This window comes from Manacus vitellinus, unplaced genomic scaffold, assembly GCF_001715985.3.
Source record: "Manacus vitellinus isolate BGI_N305 unplaced genomic scaffold, ASM171598v3 scaffold_39_pilon, whole genome shotgun sequence".
NCBI lineage: Eukaryota > Metazoa > Chordata > Aves > Passeriformes > Pipridae > Manacus > Manacus vitellinus.
Window position 1 is genome coordinate 1463395 of NW_021940534.1, and position 19413 is coordinate 1482807.

The window sequence follows — 19413 nt, forward strand, 5'->3', positions numbered from 1 at the left end:
TTTTTCGTCACTTTAAAATTGGGTTCATTCTGTGAACAGTTCCTAGAAATTTCAATAAATTCATCTGGTGACAGAATCCAACAAAACCAACCCAACTTTGAGAAGAAACTCTCATTTTCTCCTCTCTATGCACAGGATACTCTTTCAAATTCACACTCTTGTACACTCTGTAGCTTCTAATCTCATTGAACTACTTTGTTACGTTTTTTTTTAAATACAGTTATACACTTAGATTTCTATTTCTTATCATTAAGTCTACAGACTCTAAAAATAACATGTGAAACAGGATAATGAATACACCATTGAGAGAGACCAGCATATAGCGTTTCTGGAAATATTTGCCTGAGCTGTAGCAGGAAGGCAAATTCAATCGCAGAGTCTATCACCTCCTAATGACATTTCCTTTAGTTATTGGAAACACTAGTCATACACAAAAATGAACATCACTACAATAAGGTCCTACACGTCAGAGATCTCAGTAAAATTATGATTCCAAAATCATTTGAGTATCTTATTATTTCAGTAACTTGCTGTGTCAGGCAAATGGCTTAACACTGTTAGTCTAACTCTATAAATTTCTGTGAAGTCTATAATTTTTTTGAGCTACCGCTTAAAATGAAACACACTGCACACAAGGTTCCATGCTGACTCACTCAATGAATGTCTATGTCGGCACATAAATGATTCTCTTTTCTTCCTTACCTCCAGATGCTCTAAAATATAGGGAGGGTTTGTCATGCCAAGCCTCAGCATAGCTCCCTCAGGAATAACTTCAACCAGCTTCCACAGAAGGGTGGGGAGGTCTGTGCCAATGTCTCTGCCATAAGCCCCTGTGTCTTCACTGGTCAGCCATATCTCACAAACACCCTCTGCGAATAAAAGAAAGAGATAATTAACAAATCTGTTTTAGAGCTGTTTATTTTATCATACAGCTGCTCACTCTTTTAAATGCAGTATTTCACAAGGCTATTATGCAGCCAGACTGGATATTCAATTGCAAGGGGGAGGGAAGGAGAAGGAAGGCTTATCCCATGGGTAGCAGTGGGTTATTAAGTTCATTTTATGAGCACAAGAGTGCTACAACAATGCTGTAAATTATCATTGCTGTGGAGTGATTAACATTCACAGCCAATGACTAATTCTGTGCTGCCTCTACAGCAAGTCAGTCAAGTTTAGTACTCTATTCTATTTTTTGAGCTTAATTCATTAAACACCACAAGTGACATTACTCAAGTAGGGTTTGCATTAATGGTTATTACTAGCAGTTAGCTTATTAACTGGTAAGCTTCCAACAAGCAAATGCAGCTCTAAAGCAGTGTGATTAACGTTACTCCTAGAACAAATATTAAAAACTTGTATTCTTTAAATTATACAATTAGCAATGCAATATCAAGGTTGTATTGAAAAGGTTAGTGACCACTGAATGATAGTACAGGAAAACCTGCTTCCTGGCAGTTAATGCTTTTTTTCTCCATCAGTCAGAGCCTCTGGAAGCAGTATATTTGATTTATATTGTAAATAGCAACCTTGAACACTGATATGTGGTAATAATATCCTCCTACTCAAAGAGGGGAAAGATTGTACCACCCTTTAATAATAGTTGAAAGGAATAAGGTTTCATGCAGCCAATTCTACTGGTCTGCGCCGCTTTCATCCTTTTTGCATTGCAACCCCTCTCCCCTTTCCTTATCACCCCAGAGCAAGAAACAAGCCACCGAAAACAGGATGTCTGTGAGGAATACACCTGTGATTCCTAGCCAGATAAGATACCATTAACTCAGTGAAGAGTTCGATTTCTAAAACGACTGATGAACTGGTAAAGGACACATCCAAACACCAGAAGGTGCGTAATTCATCAAAGAATTCTTTAGACCAGCAGAGAATGTATCATAAAATGTATATGTTTATGCTACAAATATATACTTAAGATGAGGAAAACATAAACATGTACATAGACTTTAGTCACATAAAATGTAATAAACATAGAAAACCAGATGTTTTACAAAATGCAAACTCAAGACTGCTACTCTTAAACTCACTCTGTAACAATAAAGGTAGAGAACAAACTTTGCTAAACATCAAAGTTATTCCTGTTTGTACAGAAAGCTTTTCAAGGTCATTTATTATTTAGAATCAAAAAACTCATCACTTTTTAAGTTTAGCTTCATGAATTAGTCAGTAAGAGAGATGTGTAATTCTGATCTTGTAAGAAGTCTGGTATAAAGCATTCCTGAAGTACTAATTTCTCCTTGGTTGTCCAGTTGCAGTCACAACTTTGTAGTTCCTCTCAAACTGAGCTCCCCATGCAGAATCTACTAGCAGTACACAATCACACAGTGGATTCTACTGCACATACTCTAGGGTTTGCTGCCTGCCCTACATTTTCCCGAAATGGAAAAAAAAAAGACTTTTATATGCTATATGTTAAAAAGAAGAGAAGTGTAAAGGATCTAAATGATTGCTAAGGTCCTGTTACATTTGGTTTAGTTTTGAGTCTTCAGTCTGCACTGCAAAACTGTTATTTATTTGCTGAGTCTCTACTGTCACAGAGTAATTCTCATTTGTAAGCTTTCAACCTAAGGAGTTGCAGGGGTTTGGATTTTCTTTTTTTTTTCCCCCACATGAAAATGGCTAATGGAATACTGCCTCACAGTTACCAGACGAACACTGAGGAAAAAATAATAAATCACTGGCTAGGAATGGAAATAACATTCCGGTGGAAAACAACAGCGAGCTTTTAAAGCTGCATAGGTGGGGACCATTAGCCCCCTGGTGGGCTGAAACTTCAAATTAAATCACAAGAAGAGGAAGCAGCTGTAATAGTAAATCAGCAACAACAGGAATAAATGTCTCATCTGCTCTCCGATCAGGGTGTTGAACAACAAGCAATGGGAATAATTCATGCTGAGAGAGCCAAGGACGTAATCTTAATGTGGGGGAGGGCAGGGAGGAGAAAGGACACCTGTATTTTAGGAGAATGTTCATGTCCCAATTTCAGGTTGACAAAATGGATCTTCAAACACTGAAAGGTGCTGTGAGTGATAAGTCTTTACAAGCAATGTAAACCAAATTCATGCAAAACTGTGTGTGATAGAGGTTTTGTGTCAACTGTTTTTAGGTTGTTTATTCTAGTCCTTTGCATCTCAGTTTAGGAGTCTAAACTTACACCAGGTAAGAGGAGAAAATAACAGACCTCTCAACCAGCATTAATGAAGTCAACCAATAATTCCAAAAATTCTTATTTTCACTTCTCCCTGTTGCCCTCCAAACTTCAGCCCTAGGCAGAATTCTTTTCCTTTCTTTTGCAGCGAACCTCACTCGATCATTCACCATTCTGTTACTGGGTAATTTTGGTGCTAACAAAGGCAAGCTGATTTTGTAAACAAGAAAATTGATCCAAACGGCAGAGTTCAGATGTGCAAACTCAGAGCATTTGTTACAGTATTAAGGCCAATTATCATTATAGCCAAATAATTACAAGTCTGCCTTTGGTCACAGCTCGTAGTTTATTTCTCACCCTGCCATCACTACCCAGCACAAAAGAGAAACCTCAATAGTTGGCTTCTGATCTCTGCTCAGCTGTAATCAGAGGTGACTGAGAATGAAAAATGCTGGAAAAATAATAGGTTCCAAGGAACTGAAGGAAGTTCTGAGCCTATTTCTTCTCCAATTCTCTATATAAAGAATATTCATAGCAGATTATCTGACATGGGTTTTAACTTCACTTATGTGAGGTAAACAATCCTTGTCATAAAGAAGATAAATCCTACAGTTATCACTTTTATGAGATACGTGCATATCTGTTTCAGAGACCACTTGAAATAAATAGTTTCTCTAATAAAAAACTTCCAGCATTTTTATTTTGCTTTATCTTCATGTCACTATTGTAAACACTCTTTTCAGTGGTACCAAACATCCTTTAAACTGAAGTGAAACCTACTCCATCTGAAAAATTAATTTACTTCAATCTACAAAACCACCTGAAGATGTTAAAATATTGGACACTTATCCCAGTGAAATTCTCCTATTTGTTAGCCTGCTGTACCTTTGTACAAATTACATTCAATACCCAAAGCCCCTTCTTTTTTATTTCTCCTTCCCTTCATTCTCTTCTTTCCTGGCAGAGTTTCTAATGAGAAGAGGAGTGGCTTTTCCAACAGCACAATGCTCTGCAGGCTGCCTCAGTGGGAGGCCCCTGAATCTGACCTTCTCAGTAGCCCACATATGCTTATCAATAACTGCCTGACCTCCTTGCAATTCCTTCTCGAACACTGAATTCTTATGGCAGCCTGCAGTGCTGTACAGACCCCAGAAATACCTCCCCCACTGCACCACAGAAATCTTATAGACCATCTGCCAAGGGGAGGCCTGACTTCAGTGTTTGTCAAAAACTGCTTGCAGGCTTGAGGACAATCAATCCGACCATTAGAATCTGACACCCTTAGAATTATTAAAAAAAATTATTAAAAAAAATCATAGCCAAAGACAGAGAAAAAGGCTTGGGAAAAAAAACTCTTTTGAAACATGCTCATTGTTCAGAATGGGCTTAGCCCACATTAATTTATTTTGCCTTCAATTATCTGAGTTTCCCTTTCTTTACTCAGTGTGGATTTTACAGTTACTACTTACATACTTGATGCAGTGCATGTGCTAGATTACTTTGCTGAATGAGTGCCTTAACTGGGAAATTGTGAAGGCATCTGTGCACAAAGCATATCACTGTATCAACCTGAATATAATGCAAATTTAAACAGAAACTGAGATTTGGAGGAATCAAGTTCCTCCTATAATTCTGAAGTACTCTGCAAGCATTGATTCACCATGTAAGATTCTCCTCTTAAGACAGCCAGTTCAACCACACAGATCAGCACTGAAGCATCTCATTGCAGAAACCTACTGAAAGAGAAAATCAAGGGAGCAACTCACTGATGCTAATAAAGGTTTAGAAGGATTCATTTCCAGTTCATCAAGAAACCCTCATTTGATCTGTATATATACAGGGCTTCTAGAGGAGAGAGAGAATGGAGTTAGACACAATCCTGTACAAACTCACCCCAGTTACTCAGGAAGTAACTCACACCTAACTGTCACAATTGGAAACTACAGGATATCTGTCAAGCAGATGACAAAAGAAGTAGACTGAAGAAAAAAATACAGATCTAGGTACAGAGCCGGTGAAAGACGCAAGCTGTCAAGCCTGAATTTCTAGAGGATCTTTATTATGTCAAAAAATATTTCCTCTTTTCAAAAGATCTATCTTTTCATCCTTTTGGACAGTCTTAAGGACATGAAAAATGATTATGCACTCCTGTTTTCTTAATGCTTGCCACAAACATGAAAACAAGATCTGAATGACATTACAAATGTGGGCTGACCTACTGGAATGCAATGTTTGGAGAAACTACTAGATCCCAAAACTCCCATTAAAAGAGAAAGTTTAGCAAAATGAAGGCTGGCCTAACCAACCCTTCACATCACAGGAGGAAGCAACGGCTGGTTGAGCGGCCAAGAAAGGCTGTTCAGAATTAGTGCACTTCAAAATGAGGACCAGAAAAATATTTCTCTGAATTTTTGCTCTTAGACTAATAATCAAGAATTTTAAAGTACCTCTTTAATAATATAAATTGATCTGAAGCATTGATTAGTATTACATAAGGACCCACTACACAGAGTGACTTAATCTAAAAGCCTGAACAAATTCCACTTTATGTGGTCATCAGGAAAGACAATTCTGTACACACAGTGAGAATTTCTTTTCACTGGATCACAGAATAGCTTAGGTTGCAAAAAACCTCTGGGGGTCATCTAATCCAATCTCCTGTTCAAATCAGGTCCAATTAGATGAGATTGCTCAGGCCCTTCTGCAGTTGTGTTCTGAATATTTCCAAGGACAGAAATACCACAGCCACTTTGGGTAATCTGTTCCAATATTTGACAACCCTACGGGTAAAATATTTTTATTTCCACCTAATTGCAATTTCCTGTGTTCCAACTTGTCCTGTTACCTCTCATCCTATCTCTGCAAGACCTGTCTGACTACAAGACAGTCTGGCTCTGCCTTCTCCATACCCTCCCATTAGGCAGTCATAAACAGCAATAAAATCTCCTCTTAGCTTTCTTTTCAAAGGCTCCACAAATGCGTTTCTTGTGTGCTATGTGCTCCATCCACCTAATCATTTCAGTGTCCCTCTTCTGAACTGCTGCAATATGTCAGCAGCTTTGTCCTGGGGCGTCCAACACTGGACAGAGCACTCTCTCTGTGAGATCTCATAACTGCCAAGTACAAGGCACTAGTCACTCCCCAGGGCCTGCGGCTGTACTCCGGATAACAGCATCTAGGGCAAAGCTTATAAGTGCTCAGGGGTTCCACTGCTGACTCATGTTCACCAGTTCGCCCAGTGGAACTCCAAAGTCTGCAAAGCTGCTTCCCAGACGGTCAGCTCTCCACATCCACAGTGCAGCATGGTGTTACTTCATCCTAGATTCGGGACATTTTACTTGACTTTGTTGAACTTCATGAAGTTTACAGTCAGTCCATTTCTCCAGGCAGTTAAGGTCCTTTGCAATAATAGCCATACCCTCCAGACAGTCAAGTACTCCCCTAATTTGGGTATCATCTCCCAGATTCCTCAAAATGCACCCTATCTCACTGTCCACCTTAATAATAGAGACAGGAAATACTGGCTCCAGTATCAATCCCTGCAGAGCACCATTAGTATCCACCAGCTACACTTTATACCTTGGATCACTACCCTGGGAGCCTGACAGTCCAATCAATTCCTTCAGCCACCTTACCATCCACTTATCCCATCCACATCTCACCGATCTAAGAATATTGTGGGAGACTATGCTGAAGTCATAGCTAAATTCAAAGTAAACAAACCAAAACAAACCACACTAAAAATAACCAAAACAGAAAACCCCAGAAGAAAACAAAAAAACCTCAACTCCACTGCAAACCCCAATGACAAAAAAACACCAAAACACAAACCAACCAAACAACCCACTAAACTTCCCCCCAAAGAAAACCCCAAAAATACCACAAAACCAACCCACCCCAAAACACCAAAACTCCACTGCTTTCCTCTCCGCTACAATGCCAGATGTCCCATCAGAAAAGTCACTCGGGACAGTCACAGGATTTGCAGTTGGTAAATCTATGCCAGCTGTTCCCAAGGACCCTCTTGTCCTTCCTGTGCCTAGAGGTGACTTCTAGGAGGGTTTGTTCCACAGAGAGTGAGGTTCAGTTGCCCTGTAGTTCCCTAGATCTTACTTCTTGCTCTTCCTGAAGGGCAGGGTGACATTCCCCTTCTTCCAGTCACCAAGAATCTCCCCTGGTTGTCACGTCTTTTGAATGATGAGAGAGAACAGCCCCATAATGACATCAGCCAGCACACTTGGTGCACTTGGATGCCTCTCATTGCAGGATTATTTCTATTACTTCTGGATGTCATTCTGCAGTTACAGAGACTAGAGCTGTGTTTTGCTAGTACACAGTACAGTATAAGCCTTTAAAGCAGTTGTGGTTTCTACTACCCACTGGATGACACATATATTAGAGTGCTTAGGAAATGAACACACTAAGTTTTATGGTCTACATATTTTTGAGAACAAATGTTTGGAAACTAATGCGAAGTGACACACAGACCAAGTTATACTGACTGATATTATTCGACCCATGTAGGATAACGGTATTTTAAAAGTAGAATACTGACCAATATCACTTTGGAAGATTCTGTTTGGCAGTGTTGTCTACTACACTTAGCAACAAATTCAAGATACTTTTTCTTCCTCCTTGCCAACATACTTCAGTAAATGTTTACACTAACAAATGATTAAAGTTCTCATGTATTTATATAAATGCTATACATTAGTATATATTCATGGTATGAAAGTCTCAAATCAAATGAAGCCATAACAGGAACTTGATTTAAAGGATCATTTACCATAGACGTGACATAGGTACTTACAATAAATTCCCGATCCTGCAAACTAATGTAAAAAAGTTTGAGTTATACTTGCAAACTGCAAGACAGAAAAATTAATTGCATCTTGGATCCCCTTAACTCTTCCAGCAATTACTTTTTCAAAAGTATGACACACTTTTTGAATTTTGGTTAGATTAATTTATATTTTAAAAAAGTAAAATGTGTTCTCTCTCTCACTTCCATACTAAGTTGTAATCAGAGCTTAAATGAACTGTGATGCAAAGAGCTAAAGAAATGCCTTCTGCTCAATGCAGAAGAGTTAAAGAAACAGCTTGATTCCATCTCAATGTAAAAGTGTTATTAAGTTTTAAAAATTTTAGGTGTTATACATTTTTTCCCCTCAAAGTGCATCTGATTTCTCTTTATATATTTTACAAAATCAAATAAAAGCTGAATCACAGTGAAAAAATTACAAGTATTACAAATAAGAACTTTTCTTAATTACTTCTACAATAAAATAACAATACACTGTGGGTTTGTATATAATTAAAAACCAAAAACATCCCCTCCCCTCCTACAACAAAACATACGCACACACTTCTGCTACCACCTTTCACATTAATTTTTAGGGTTACTTCAGAGATTTTATCAAAACCTCCATACTTAAACTAAGAATTCTGGCCCAGATACTTAGTAACATCAAGGCAAATTTTATGTAACAATCCTCTGTCATCTGTTTTATATTTAGATGTTAAGTCTGATAGAAGAACCTAATAGCCATACGACTAACAGTGGCTTTCCATTTTATTTTGTATGGTTAAGAAAATGGAAGCTGCAAGAGGATTTACTCAAAGTTTTACTTTTCCAAAGTCATGCATCTGACAGATGAAACTGATGAAACCATTTAGAACATAGAATTTGCTTATTTAGCTAAATCCCTTGCATAAACGTCTCAAAAACAGAACTGCTCCTTTTGTAGAAAATGTTTTGCCATCAAGGTGAAGGAAGTTTACTGCCTGTGACTGTTGTTGGGTTTAAGTTTTACAATTTGTATCAAACAGTTTATTTTGTTCACTTGTGCTATTATATTGTAAGAAAAGTATTTTGATATGAGGATTTTTTCAAGAAAAGGAATAAGAAAGCTTGCAATCGCACTAAAAGTTTCATTTAAATTATTCCTTCTTCTTACGGTACTAATATAGAAGAAAAAAGTTTGAGAGTTCCCAATAAAAAGCATGCATCACATAGAGCCAAGTAATCATTAAATATCAAAGCAATCATAAAAGGTTTCTCTCTACCACAAAGCAAACTCTTGTCCTTGCTTATAAAAGAGGTCATTCTACCCCTATAGGGACCTCTGTTCCTAACAGCTTACTGCTAGAGCATGAACTAGCAGCCCTGTCTCGCTCGTTTTCTAGCTATAGCACGTTAGCAAAGGGGAGAGGAAGGAGGGGAAGGGAACAGTATAATAGGTCACTTGCTGCTGCAAACAGCATGATAGCTAAACTCATTATGAGTCCAGCTTCATTCTGCTAGAACAAGAGACTCAAAAGGGCGTGAAGACAGTTAGGCCGCAGAAGTTTGCTCAGTGCCAACACTGCAGCATTATGCATCTCGCTTTCAAGAAGGATTAATGATACCATACATCATGATGATAAATTGGGGTTTGTAGCCAGTTTGAAGAGAAAGGGGAGGAAAGGATTTTTTTTAAAAAGGAGGTAAAAAACCAGTTGAATTTCATGAGTTGGTCCTATTTTTCAGGTTGAGGAAGTTGTTCTTTAGGAGAGAGGTCTCTGCTTTTTCTATTGGTCATCTGCCTGTGACCCTCCTATTTCCAGGCATGTGTGTTATCTACACAATGGCCTGTTTTGAAGGTTAGCTCTTGCACAAATGAAAAAATAAAATAAATTTTTAAAAATTTGCACTTAATCATTACACTTGCCAGCTGAAAGGAGATAAAACTAAACTTTGCCATTCCATATAGAGACATCCTACAAGAATTCAGTTGGTTTTCACAGACTATGGACATCTATTGTCTGAGTTAACAGAATAAAAGTTTTATATGTATTAATGATCAGGGACATAATTGTTTGATGTTAATTAGTTCTTTGCTGAACCAAGAACATTATTCCAGGAGCAAGTTAATGATAGGCAATGGTACCTGCATCAAGAAAATAAAGCATAAAGGGGTGGGTGACCATAGGGAACGGATTTGCAAAAAGAGACCTAAATACAGCAGAAAGCTATTTTAGAAAACACAGGCATGAGTTTAGAATTGTTCTGCACCCCTGAACACAGCACACAGATATGCAGGTCCCTGAAGTGTGGAATTATTGTTCTCTGCTGTATGCCTCACAAATATGCTTTCTGAACTATTGACACCCTCATGTTGTTCTGGTACCACAAGCAGACAGAGAATATTCGACCCTCCACCAGAAGGGTCAGTCCAGCACCCTGCAGAAATACTCTTTAGCTACTGAAAAGAGAAAGAACAAAATTTCCATACACTTAAAAACTGAAGCACTAAAATTTGTTATTTCTATGCCTATTGTCAAAACACATATGAAAAACCTGCATTGAGCTCTGAATTCAAAATGAGGCATTCAAGAAATCTTGTTTATGACTTTGAAATTCATTGGGAAAAAGAGAGTAACGTGCCACTCATTATAACATACGCTCGCTGTTTTAAACCCAAAACATAGGCTATCGTTCTGCTGTAGATGAAGTATCAGATGCAAAAGGTCACACACTACACAAATTCAAGGAAATGGTCACGAGCTGTAGGCATATTACAGGATGCAGTGCTAATTAATGGAGGCTTTTTACTGAGTATCCATCTCTGTAGTGCTAATGAGTTTGGATTAATTTAAACAACATGTTTTCGTGGAAACTGATTAATTCTTGGGAAGTAACGTGGCATACCAAGTTTCAGTCATTAAAAATGTTTGTAGCCAAGCTAAATAACCCTCTGAATCTGAGTATATTATCATATAATCTTCTACAGAAAGAGAATAACTTACAAATTCTAGAATAGCAGCTTGCACACAAGCTACCAGGGTGCGTTAGAGGTAGTTAACATGGAAATTCATAGAGCATTCTGCTGCCCAAATTTCTTGCATTTTCAAGATTTGAATCCTATAGTCCTACTTCATTCAATGTTTTTGGGTTTTTTGGGTTTTTTTTTTAAATAGATGAACAGCAAGAATAGAAAGAAGTCACATTTTGGGTATTTACAGATGACATTTTAAGCATTAGCTGAAAATCAGTTGGGAAGAATTTGGGTTACAGTAAAATGTTGGCATTTCAAAGTGTAATGAAAGAAAGAAGATAGATTATGTCTCCCTTTGACTGAAAAGCTAACCAGAATGAATAAATAATCTCTGTTCTGCTACATATCCCAGGATTAGGGGAGATGTCTTTTAGAATGTTTCATGTTCTAATCATAAAAACCCCCCTAGAATTCAGAACAAAGTACTGTTGTAAGGGACAAATATAGCAGTGTCAAATGCTTTCTTGCATCCTAAGTTATGAGCCAAGACATAATAATGGAAACCTCAAATGCAGTACAAAATACAGAAACACTTCAATAAAGAAAGCTTACTTTGCTTTGTTTTTCAGTAATTCTTCTATATATCACCATCACTTTACATTGAAGTACTGAATTCTAAGAAAAAGACTGATTTTAATTACAACTATTCTTTGTATGAAGTATGAAAACAGCTCAAGGATCTGTCAAACTGACGTATCATAGAAGAAACGAAAGCAGGGAAAAGAGTCATCAACTGCAAGGGCAAGGTGGTCAGCTAAACACGGAATGCACTTAGGGGATTCCAGCTCCATAAACCAACAATACAGACGGGTAAATACCATTTCCAAGGATGATAATCCTCATCTAAAGCATAGAAAACATCATTCATTCCTTAGGGCCTGTATTTACAAGTGTGCCAACTTATTGCTGCACCTGACTACAAACTAAAACAGCTACGCAGCGAGTCACAAAGTAACAAAACTAAGGTGGTGTTATCTTTTTCTTTCAATGAGAAAAACAACAGTCAGGAAAATATATATTACAAATTAGAAAGTCTACAGGTAGAAAAAACAACATAATCCCCTGATTTCTGTCAAACCCCTCTTTTAATGGTCCGTATTTCTTAAAATACTTTCTCAAATGAATGGTATTTTCTCTGCAACTCTAAATGGGTCAACTTGACCAGAAAGGAGACTGCTTGCACTGCACTAGTAATATAACTTTCCCAATTCTAAATCATGAATTTGTTTAATTATATCCACTGAATTCACACAGAGAACTCAAAGCCTCTTTGCTGTGTAATCACCTTAATCTAAATTTATTTTAAGCATTCAGTGGTAGACCACTAAAATATATCATCAGCAGAATGCAATTAAAATGTGTTGGAGATGTCCACAGGGAGGTCAAAGCGAAATCATTCATGGGTTTTGGAGGATATTAATGCATTTTTCTCATACAGATTAATGCCAATAAAGGTCTCATTCTAAACAATAATTTACCTTTTGATTAACTTCCTATATGGCAACATAGGAATATGAATTAAATCTAAGTTAAGAGAAATGAGCTTCTATCCATGAATCTTTCACAAAAGAATATTCAGAGTGAAATTACCGAATCTTTTAAACAGTAGCATTCAAACAAGAGCCTAGTCAGTCAGAAAAAGTTTATTATTCCATCTAATAAAAAAGCCCACCAGAAAGACGACACTAGGGAAAAAAACCTTTAAAAATATCATTGAAATAATCTAAGAATATATATCACTGTTTGTTAAATAATTTTTCTTTAAACTTTTGGTAAAAGTCTCCCAAGTGTTATACAAGTTCACCTTTGTCTTGATTTAAAATTTTCTGAAGTATGTTCCTTATAGCTATTACCAACATCTTTTTAGCCTATATTTAGCTCTGAAAGACAAAACTCAGCAGCGCAACTTGAGGAAAAAAATTGTAAAGGTATCAAACTTCAAAAATCTTACAACAGCTGCTCAGCTGCATTAACTGTTAGAAACTCATCATTGGGGAAATCTTGATTAAAAAAAATAACACAGTAATGAGTTATCCCTAACAATAGGAGATCACGTTTCCCTTCAAACCAGGTAATAGCATTTAAATACTACTTCTCTGCATGGTAGTTTTAATGGTTGAGGAATCACGCTGCTGTTACTTGTTCATTTGCTTCCCAAGATGGTGTTTCCATCAGGAGTACTTTCCAGCATTTCACAGAGCGTTCAGTTTTAGAAGACTCCCCCAGCCCACAATGGGCATGTCAAAGCACCAGTTTATGGGTGACTATGAAGAGAACATATATTTGATTTTAGAAAGTGGAAGAGCAGGGAGGGAAGGCCAGGTTCCAAAGCCTGACTGTGGTTGGTGCACATGTGCTCCAGTGACACACCACGGGACAGGAACACGAAAAACATCCCAGTAGTTATGGCGAGTGGTGCAATATGTCTGGCGTGGTACTCTTGCCAATGATCGCTGCTTACCAGAAGTTTCAAGGGGCATGGAAAAATTACTTTGGAGAAAAAATCTTCCAGGCAACATCAGTTCTGTCAGTCAGCATGGGTATGCCTAAGAAGCTGTATTAAAGTATTCAGACTTTCAACACTTACAATAATATTAGTACAGCATATCAATTAATACACTTAGAAGTAGGATTGCAATCAAGCCATAGACACCTACAACTGATATGTGGCTTCAGAATTCCACAAATACATTACTTTTAGAGGAACATCAAGAACCATTTTCTTTCAGAACCCTTTGAGCCCTGAAGACGAATTCTAACCCAAACTTTCTAGAGCAATCCCAAATCAAACACAAATGCTATTCAAAAATGTTCCTCATTTTTCTGAAAGAAATACAATCCAGCAGATAACGGAGTAGTTTTCTGCGTATGTTCATATTTTTTGATAGTGATAGATGGAATATTTTGTAGAGCAGTTTTACTAAAAATGCCAAATGCATATCACTAAGTTGGATAAAGAAATAAAATACAGACAATGCACTACAAAGTAATCAAATATCCAACCCAAAGCAAACTAAAAAAATAAAAATGTCTACTATAATATACTCTGCCCTGCTGCAGAAGAAACATGCTGTATGTGCATATGCCATTTGTCACTTCTACATATAAAAAAAGCTTTAGCAATTCTAGAAACAAGAAGAAACCTCATGAAAGGTCTGTTCTTAGTCTATTTTAGAAATGGGAGAAATGTAATTTCTTACATAGCGCATCTTGACTGCCAATAATTCTGTTTTAACAACGCGAGCTTTTAGCCCTAGGTCATGTGCTGTAATTTCCAAATAATCTAATAAAGGGTTTATAGTAACTCTTAAGTTGTAGCATAACACATCTTTTTGTCCCTTTGCAACAATGACAATTTCACTGCAACTTCAAGCATGTTAAACACCTTTACTTTTTTTTTTCTATGAACAGGAACAGTTGGTTAATAGAGATGGGAATTATTGAGTTTACTATATTTTCTGAAAGATTCTTTCTAGTATTTCCTCTCTCCTACCTCCACTGTATAGTAAAATACAGAAAGCAATTATCTATTTCAACCTTTTGCCCTGAAGAAAAATTAAAAGGATGCAACAAATTCTAAATACAGACAAAGAATACAGTGAAACACGGAAGCATAAAGCCAAAAGTGATGCACAGGATGAAAACACTTCCCTGAAACCTACAGAGAAGCCCTCGACATATGTGCAGTATCTCAGCTCAGATACTGTTTGAGGCTCAGCCATGGGAAAGAAGCCTTTCAAGAATGAGTGCAAACACTCGAACACACACAGAAATCAGAGAAATTAGCAAAACTGACTGGGTTAAATAACACCACAGAGTATTAACTACAGATTGGCACAGAAAAATAAACTGAAACCTCTTAAAAGAAAATTTTCAAAAGAAATACATTCCTTTCCTCCAGCTGAACAAAAATATCCAGCCATCTTGGGATTACAGTGAAGGTTTCCCTCATTTGTTTAGGTTTAGAGTTACTATTCCAACAAGGATTTTGATGCCACTCTTACTTATGAAACATTAGTTTAAATCAATCAGATCAGTTTCTAGGAATACAGAAGAATGGACAATGTTGAGTTTCTATTTTTTCAAACAACTGCTGTTTTGCTTTTACTAAGAATTGAGTTACTGGATCCCAGTAACTGGAACTGAAGTCTCCAACATGAACTCAGATTCCTTAAGCTTGTATTTAAGAAGTATATCTTTAATCAGGATACCTAAGAAAACAAGGTTTCCGTGACCATGCTGTGCATGTATCATTCTATCCCAGTAACTTCTGAATCCACTGACCAATTTCTACCAAATTTAACAGAAAAGTAGAATTCTCAACAACAGTAAGTTCCCAAAAGTGTAATGAACAACAGTAACCAGCTGAAGAAGCATTCCCCAAACATGTGTCCCACTTTAAGAGAAGGCAGGCAGGACTCTGCCACTATTCAGTTTATTAGGGTGCAGCCATCAGGATGGGATATCACAGGCTCCATAAGGAAAAGAAGTGGGGTTCATACTGGCGAAGTCTATCAGCATCACAGGGCACCAAACTTTAGGCTTTATCACATCACATAAAAGCTGATCTTCAAATAAGTACCACAGCATTGCATAAATAAAAGTACAGACTCACAAGAATCTGCAACTTGTAATTACAGTTACCTGTCCAAGTACTTTACCTCTACTTAAACCTAAAGAATAGTACATTACAACAGTGCAGTTGTCCCATACTAATCAATAGTATGGGACAGTGAAACGATTTGCCGTCTTCGGGTTGTTAATATCCTTTATCACTAGGGCTCCAAGCAATTCATCATACCATATGCTTGAATGCAAGCCACTGGAGCAATAGTTTTTCTGCATATTCTCTCTGTGTATGTTTCTATGCATGACAGAACAAATATTGAGACTATCTGACAGTCTCTATTTTATTTTGCAGGTCTGTTCCAACACATTTAACCACAATGCATATCTCCTCTCTTTCCTCCCCTTCAACCTGCCCTGTCGATGACCTTAAATGCAATTTAAATGAACCACTCTCTGCTAGTAATGAGAAATAATTCAGCCTCAATGATGGTTTGCTAAGGCTTCTCTCATAAAAGGAAAAGAGAGCACACATATCTTTTCAATCATTTTGAATCATACGAAGATTTTTTGGCTTAAAAGAAATCATTCACTAGTGATGTTATGGAGGCTAGAGGTGAGTCAAAATTCAAAGCAAAATAATTTATTTGTTCCAGGCCCTAATTATAAATTCAACGTAAGGGACTCATAGGGACTATACCACTGCTTCAGAATTACTAAGTTTTGCTGCTCTCCCAGATTGAGAGGAAGGATTTAATAATTCTACCCACTGCACATTAATGCCTTTTCCCCCTCTATGAAAGAGCACAGAAAATACACAAAATTAACAGTACAAATTGCACAAAAGAAATACACTTGTAAGTCCAATAAAGACAATTAATATCAAACTTATCTCAACTATTCTGAAATGACTACAAATGGATGCACAAATGGATTCAGTCTCCCAGCTCCCATTGATATCCTTGAGCACTGATCTTTGCAAAGGCATTTAAACAACTCTGAGCTTATTTTCAGGATATATGAACAGGGAACCTTGCTAGTACACTTTGTATGCAGTTTGTAATTCTTCTTCAACTTCACATGAGAGATTCTGGGATCTTTTTTGTTTAATCCGATCACTGAAACAGAATGATCCAGTATGACTCAAATTCTGGACAAGCAGCAAAAATTTGCAGAAATAGACTCCACTTTAGCCCGGATAAACAATTTAACATGTAAGGATCACAATGTAAAAGTATTACTGATTTAGAGAAGGATAATTCATATGAAAGTGCCTCATTAAAAACAGGATCATAAAACAAAAAGCTCTGTGCTGCTAGACAAACTGCATTGTGTCTTGCAGAAGTGTCAAGGCTTGGCTAACATCCAGTTGCTGAAACATTGCCAGGCACATCAGATATATATTAATGCAGAATAATCTGTAAGAAAAGCATTCTTTCATAAACATTTTTTTCTTTGTAAAACCATCAATCAACTTCCTAGCTAAGCACCATGTGGCTCAGCTTAAGAGATCCTCAGGAATGCTTCAGTGTCTATAAACCACTAACTTACTTCACAGACTTGGTGCCTTTCAGTGCCCATTGTCCTAAGTATTTGCTGAAGTTATTTGGCTGGCTGTCAGCAGCTAATTCTGATTTGTAACTTGGGAAACGAGCAGCAGGAGGTCCTCAGACCTGACTAGTGACATCCTCAGCACCAATTAGCCAAGGTGCAGACTGCCAGTAAAGAATGTTTTGCAGTTCCAATTATTTTAGAGAAAAAACAGGAAGATACAGGACCACCTAAACATGTCAGAAAAAAACTTGACACAAGCATCTTGTTATTTAGCACACCTTAAACTGCAAAGAGAAACAAAATGATACATGTTTTTGTTTGAAAGCTGTGTTTTCTGATAAAGATATATCCTAACAAATACAAGTGCATTGGTAATTCAAGATACCAGCATTGCAAAAATAAAACAAAGCACAACGATTCCAAAGAAACCTTGCTACAGAACAGTAATTTTACATGACTTATAAGGACTGAACTCATCTATCCAGGGAATAAATACATTGAAAGAATGGTTGAAACTATTTCTACACCAAAAGGAACTCTCCTAACGTTCTGTGGAGTTCATCTCAAATTATCAATACCTGGTCATTTACTTAAGAATCTGATCTTCAGGGCCGCTCATTAGTTTCTGATCCAAAGCATTCCAATGTTATTACTTAAAATATGTGTTCCAATTTCATAACATAAATTAAAGCACTGTTATTTCTATGTAAGTTCACAAAAGTCAGGATGAGGAAATTAGCATTGTTTAAGTCAGTGGGAGAAAATACAAACAACTTCACTATAGCTGTAACTACTGGATTAATTTTTTGCTGTCAGATTTATGAAATATGAGAGACTGGGTGATTCCATGTAATGGTAATAATACATTCATCTCAGATTCAAGTGTAACTTGAATACAATCCAATTTAGAGGCGACTAAAAACCTGAAATATTTCTGATGGCTAACATATCACCAATTTGCCTGTATGAAGTTCTAAACAAAGGGCTAATTTAAAGAAATAATACAAACTAGTGCAAACATCCTGCATTACTGTTTTTTCTTGGACATGTCCAAACGAGCTGGCTTGCAGCAGCCACCCCAGGCACTTATTTATAGGAAAATAGGAAAAGAACTCAGAAGAAACCTATTAGAGAACCTTGACAAATACAATGGTGACCTGAAGTTAAAGCAGTGCCAAAAAAACCCCAAACCAAACGGTGGCTTATTTCAAGCTAAATTGTTTGTGTTTATTCTGCAGCTATGCTTGTAGTCTGGTCATATTTAATTTCTTTTAAAATGGTTCTTTAAAAGAGTCACATCACACTCTGTGATATTAACATTATTTGTTGATACCTGAGTGAGCTCAGCAAATAAATTACATTCATCTTATGCTATAAAAAGCACTTAATTAGCTCTCTCTTAAACTGAAAACACTTCATGGCTACATCATCCAATGGAGATATGCTTTTTACTTCAAATAATTAATGTATTTTAGGAATGAGAAAATAAAAGTGCTTTTCTGAAAGAAAGCCCTTCCTCTCATTTCTGTTTCTATAACTAAAAAGTCAGTAGATAAGTTTTCTTCTTACCATAATTAGTTCTAACATAGTCGGAATGCACATGAGTCTAATCAGTGCCAGGTACTCTATAAACATCAACCCAGTGCATCTTTTCTGGAAATCGCGCTCTTACGTCACCAGTTCAGATACTGGAAATGAAAAGCATATACATGACAGTTCTCAGAAGACACATTTGTCTGGAGCAGTTATTTCATGAGATATTTGTCCTTCACCCCTCCCTTCAAAGCCACCTTTATATGATATGAAGTTATGACACAGCAGTTTCAGTACTGCTGCAGCCTAAAGGCAGCTCTCAGTAGACACTTCATCAAACACCAGCACTGCTCTGCAGACAAAGCCTGACAATCACGTCTACTTGCCTTGCCAAGTCTGTTCTGCTTCTTCCAAGTCCTTGTTTTGCTTCTAAGGGTCCCATCCTACAAGAAACTTCAGAGGATCTATATTGGATCTACAGTGGCCCCATTCTCCTATCTGCTGCGTGTTTATGTCCCCTACCTTACCTTTGCACAAAACCAAACAGCAAGCTGAGGAGTCAAGGGGGTTTTTTTCCTTTTTTTTTTTCCTCTTCTCCCTGGCCCCCCTTGTTTCTTATTTTTCTGTTGAGAAACAGCTTTCTCATGTGGCCTCCTGTTTGGCTATTCAGTAAGCAATGTAATCAGAAAAGGGAGTTGGAAAGAAGAGCACGTGACAGTGGACAGCCCTGACACTGACCAATGTAAAGTGCTGCAGATGAACACCCTTAGAAAGAACGAGAAG

The 19413-nt window shown here is 37.3% G+C and overlaps 1 protein-coding gene across 1 annotated transcript in view; it reads right to left on the reverse strand.

Moving 5' to 3' along the window:
• CDKAL1 (CDK5 regulatory subunit associated protein 1 like 1) overlaps positions 1-19413 on the reverse strand; it is a 408038-nt gene that overhangs the window by 159304 nt on the left and 229321 nt on the right. Inside the window, exon 9 of the mRNA XM_018077689.2 lies at positions 703-869. Coding sequence (XP_017933178.1) covers positions 703-869 — 167 coding nt within the window. The remainder of the gene's footprint in view (positions 1-702; positions 870-19413) is intronic.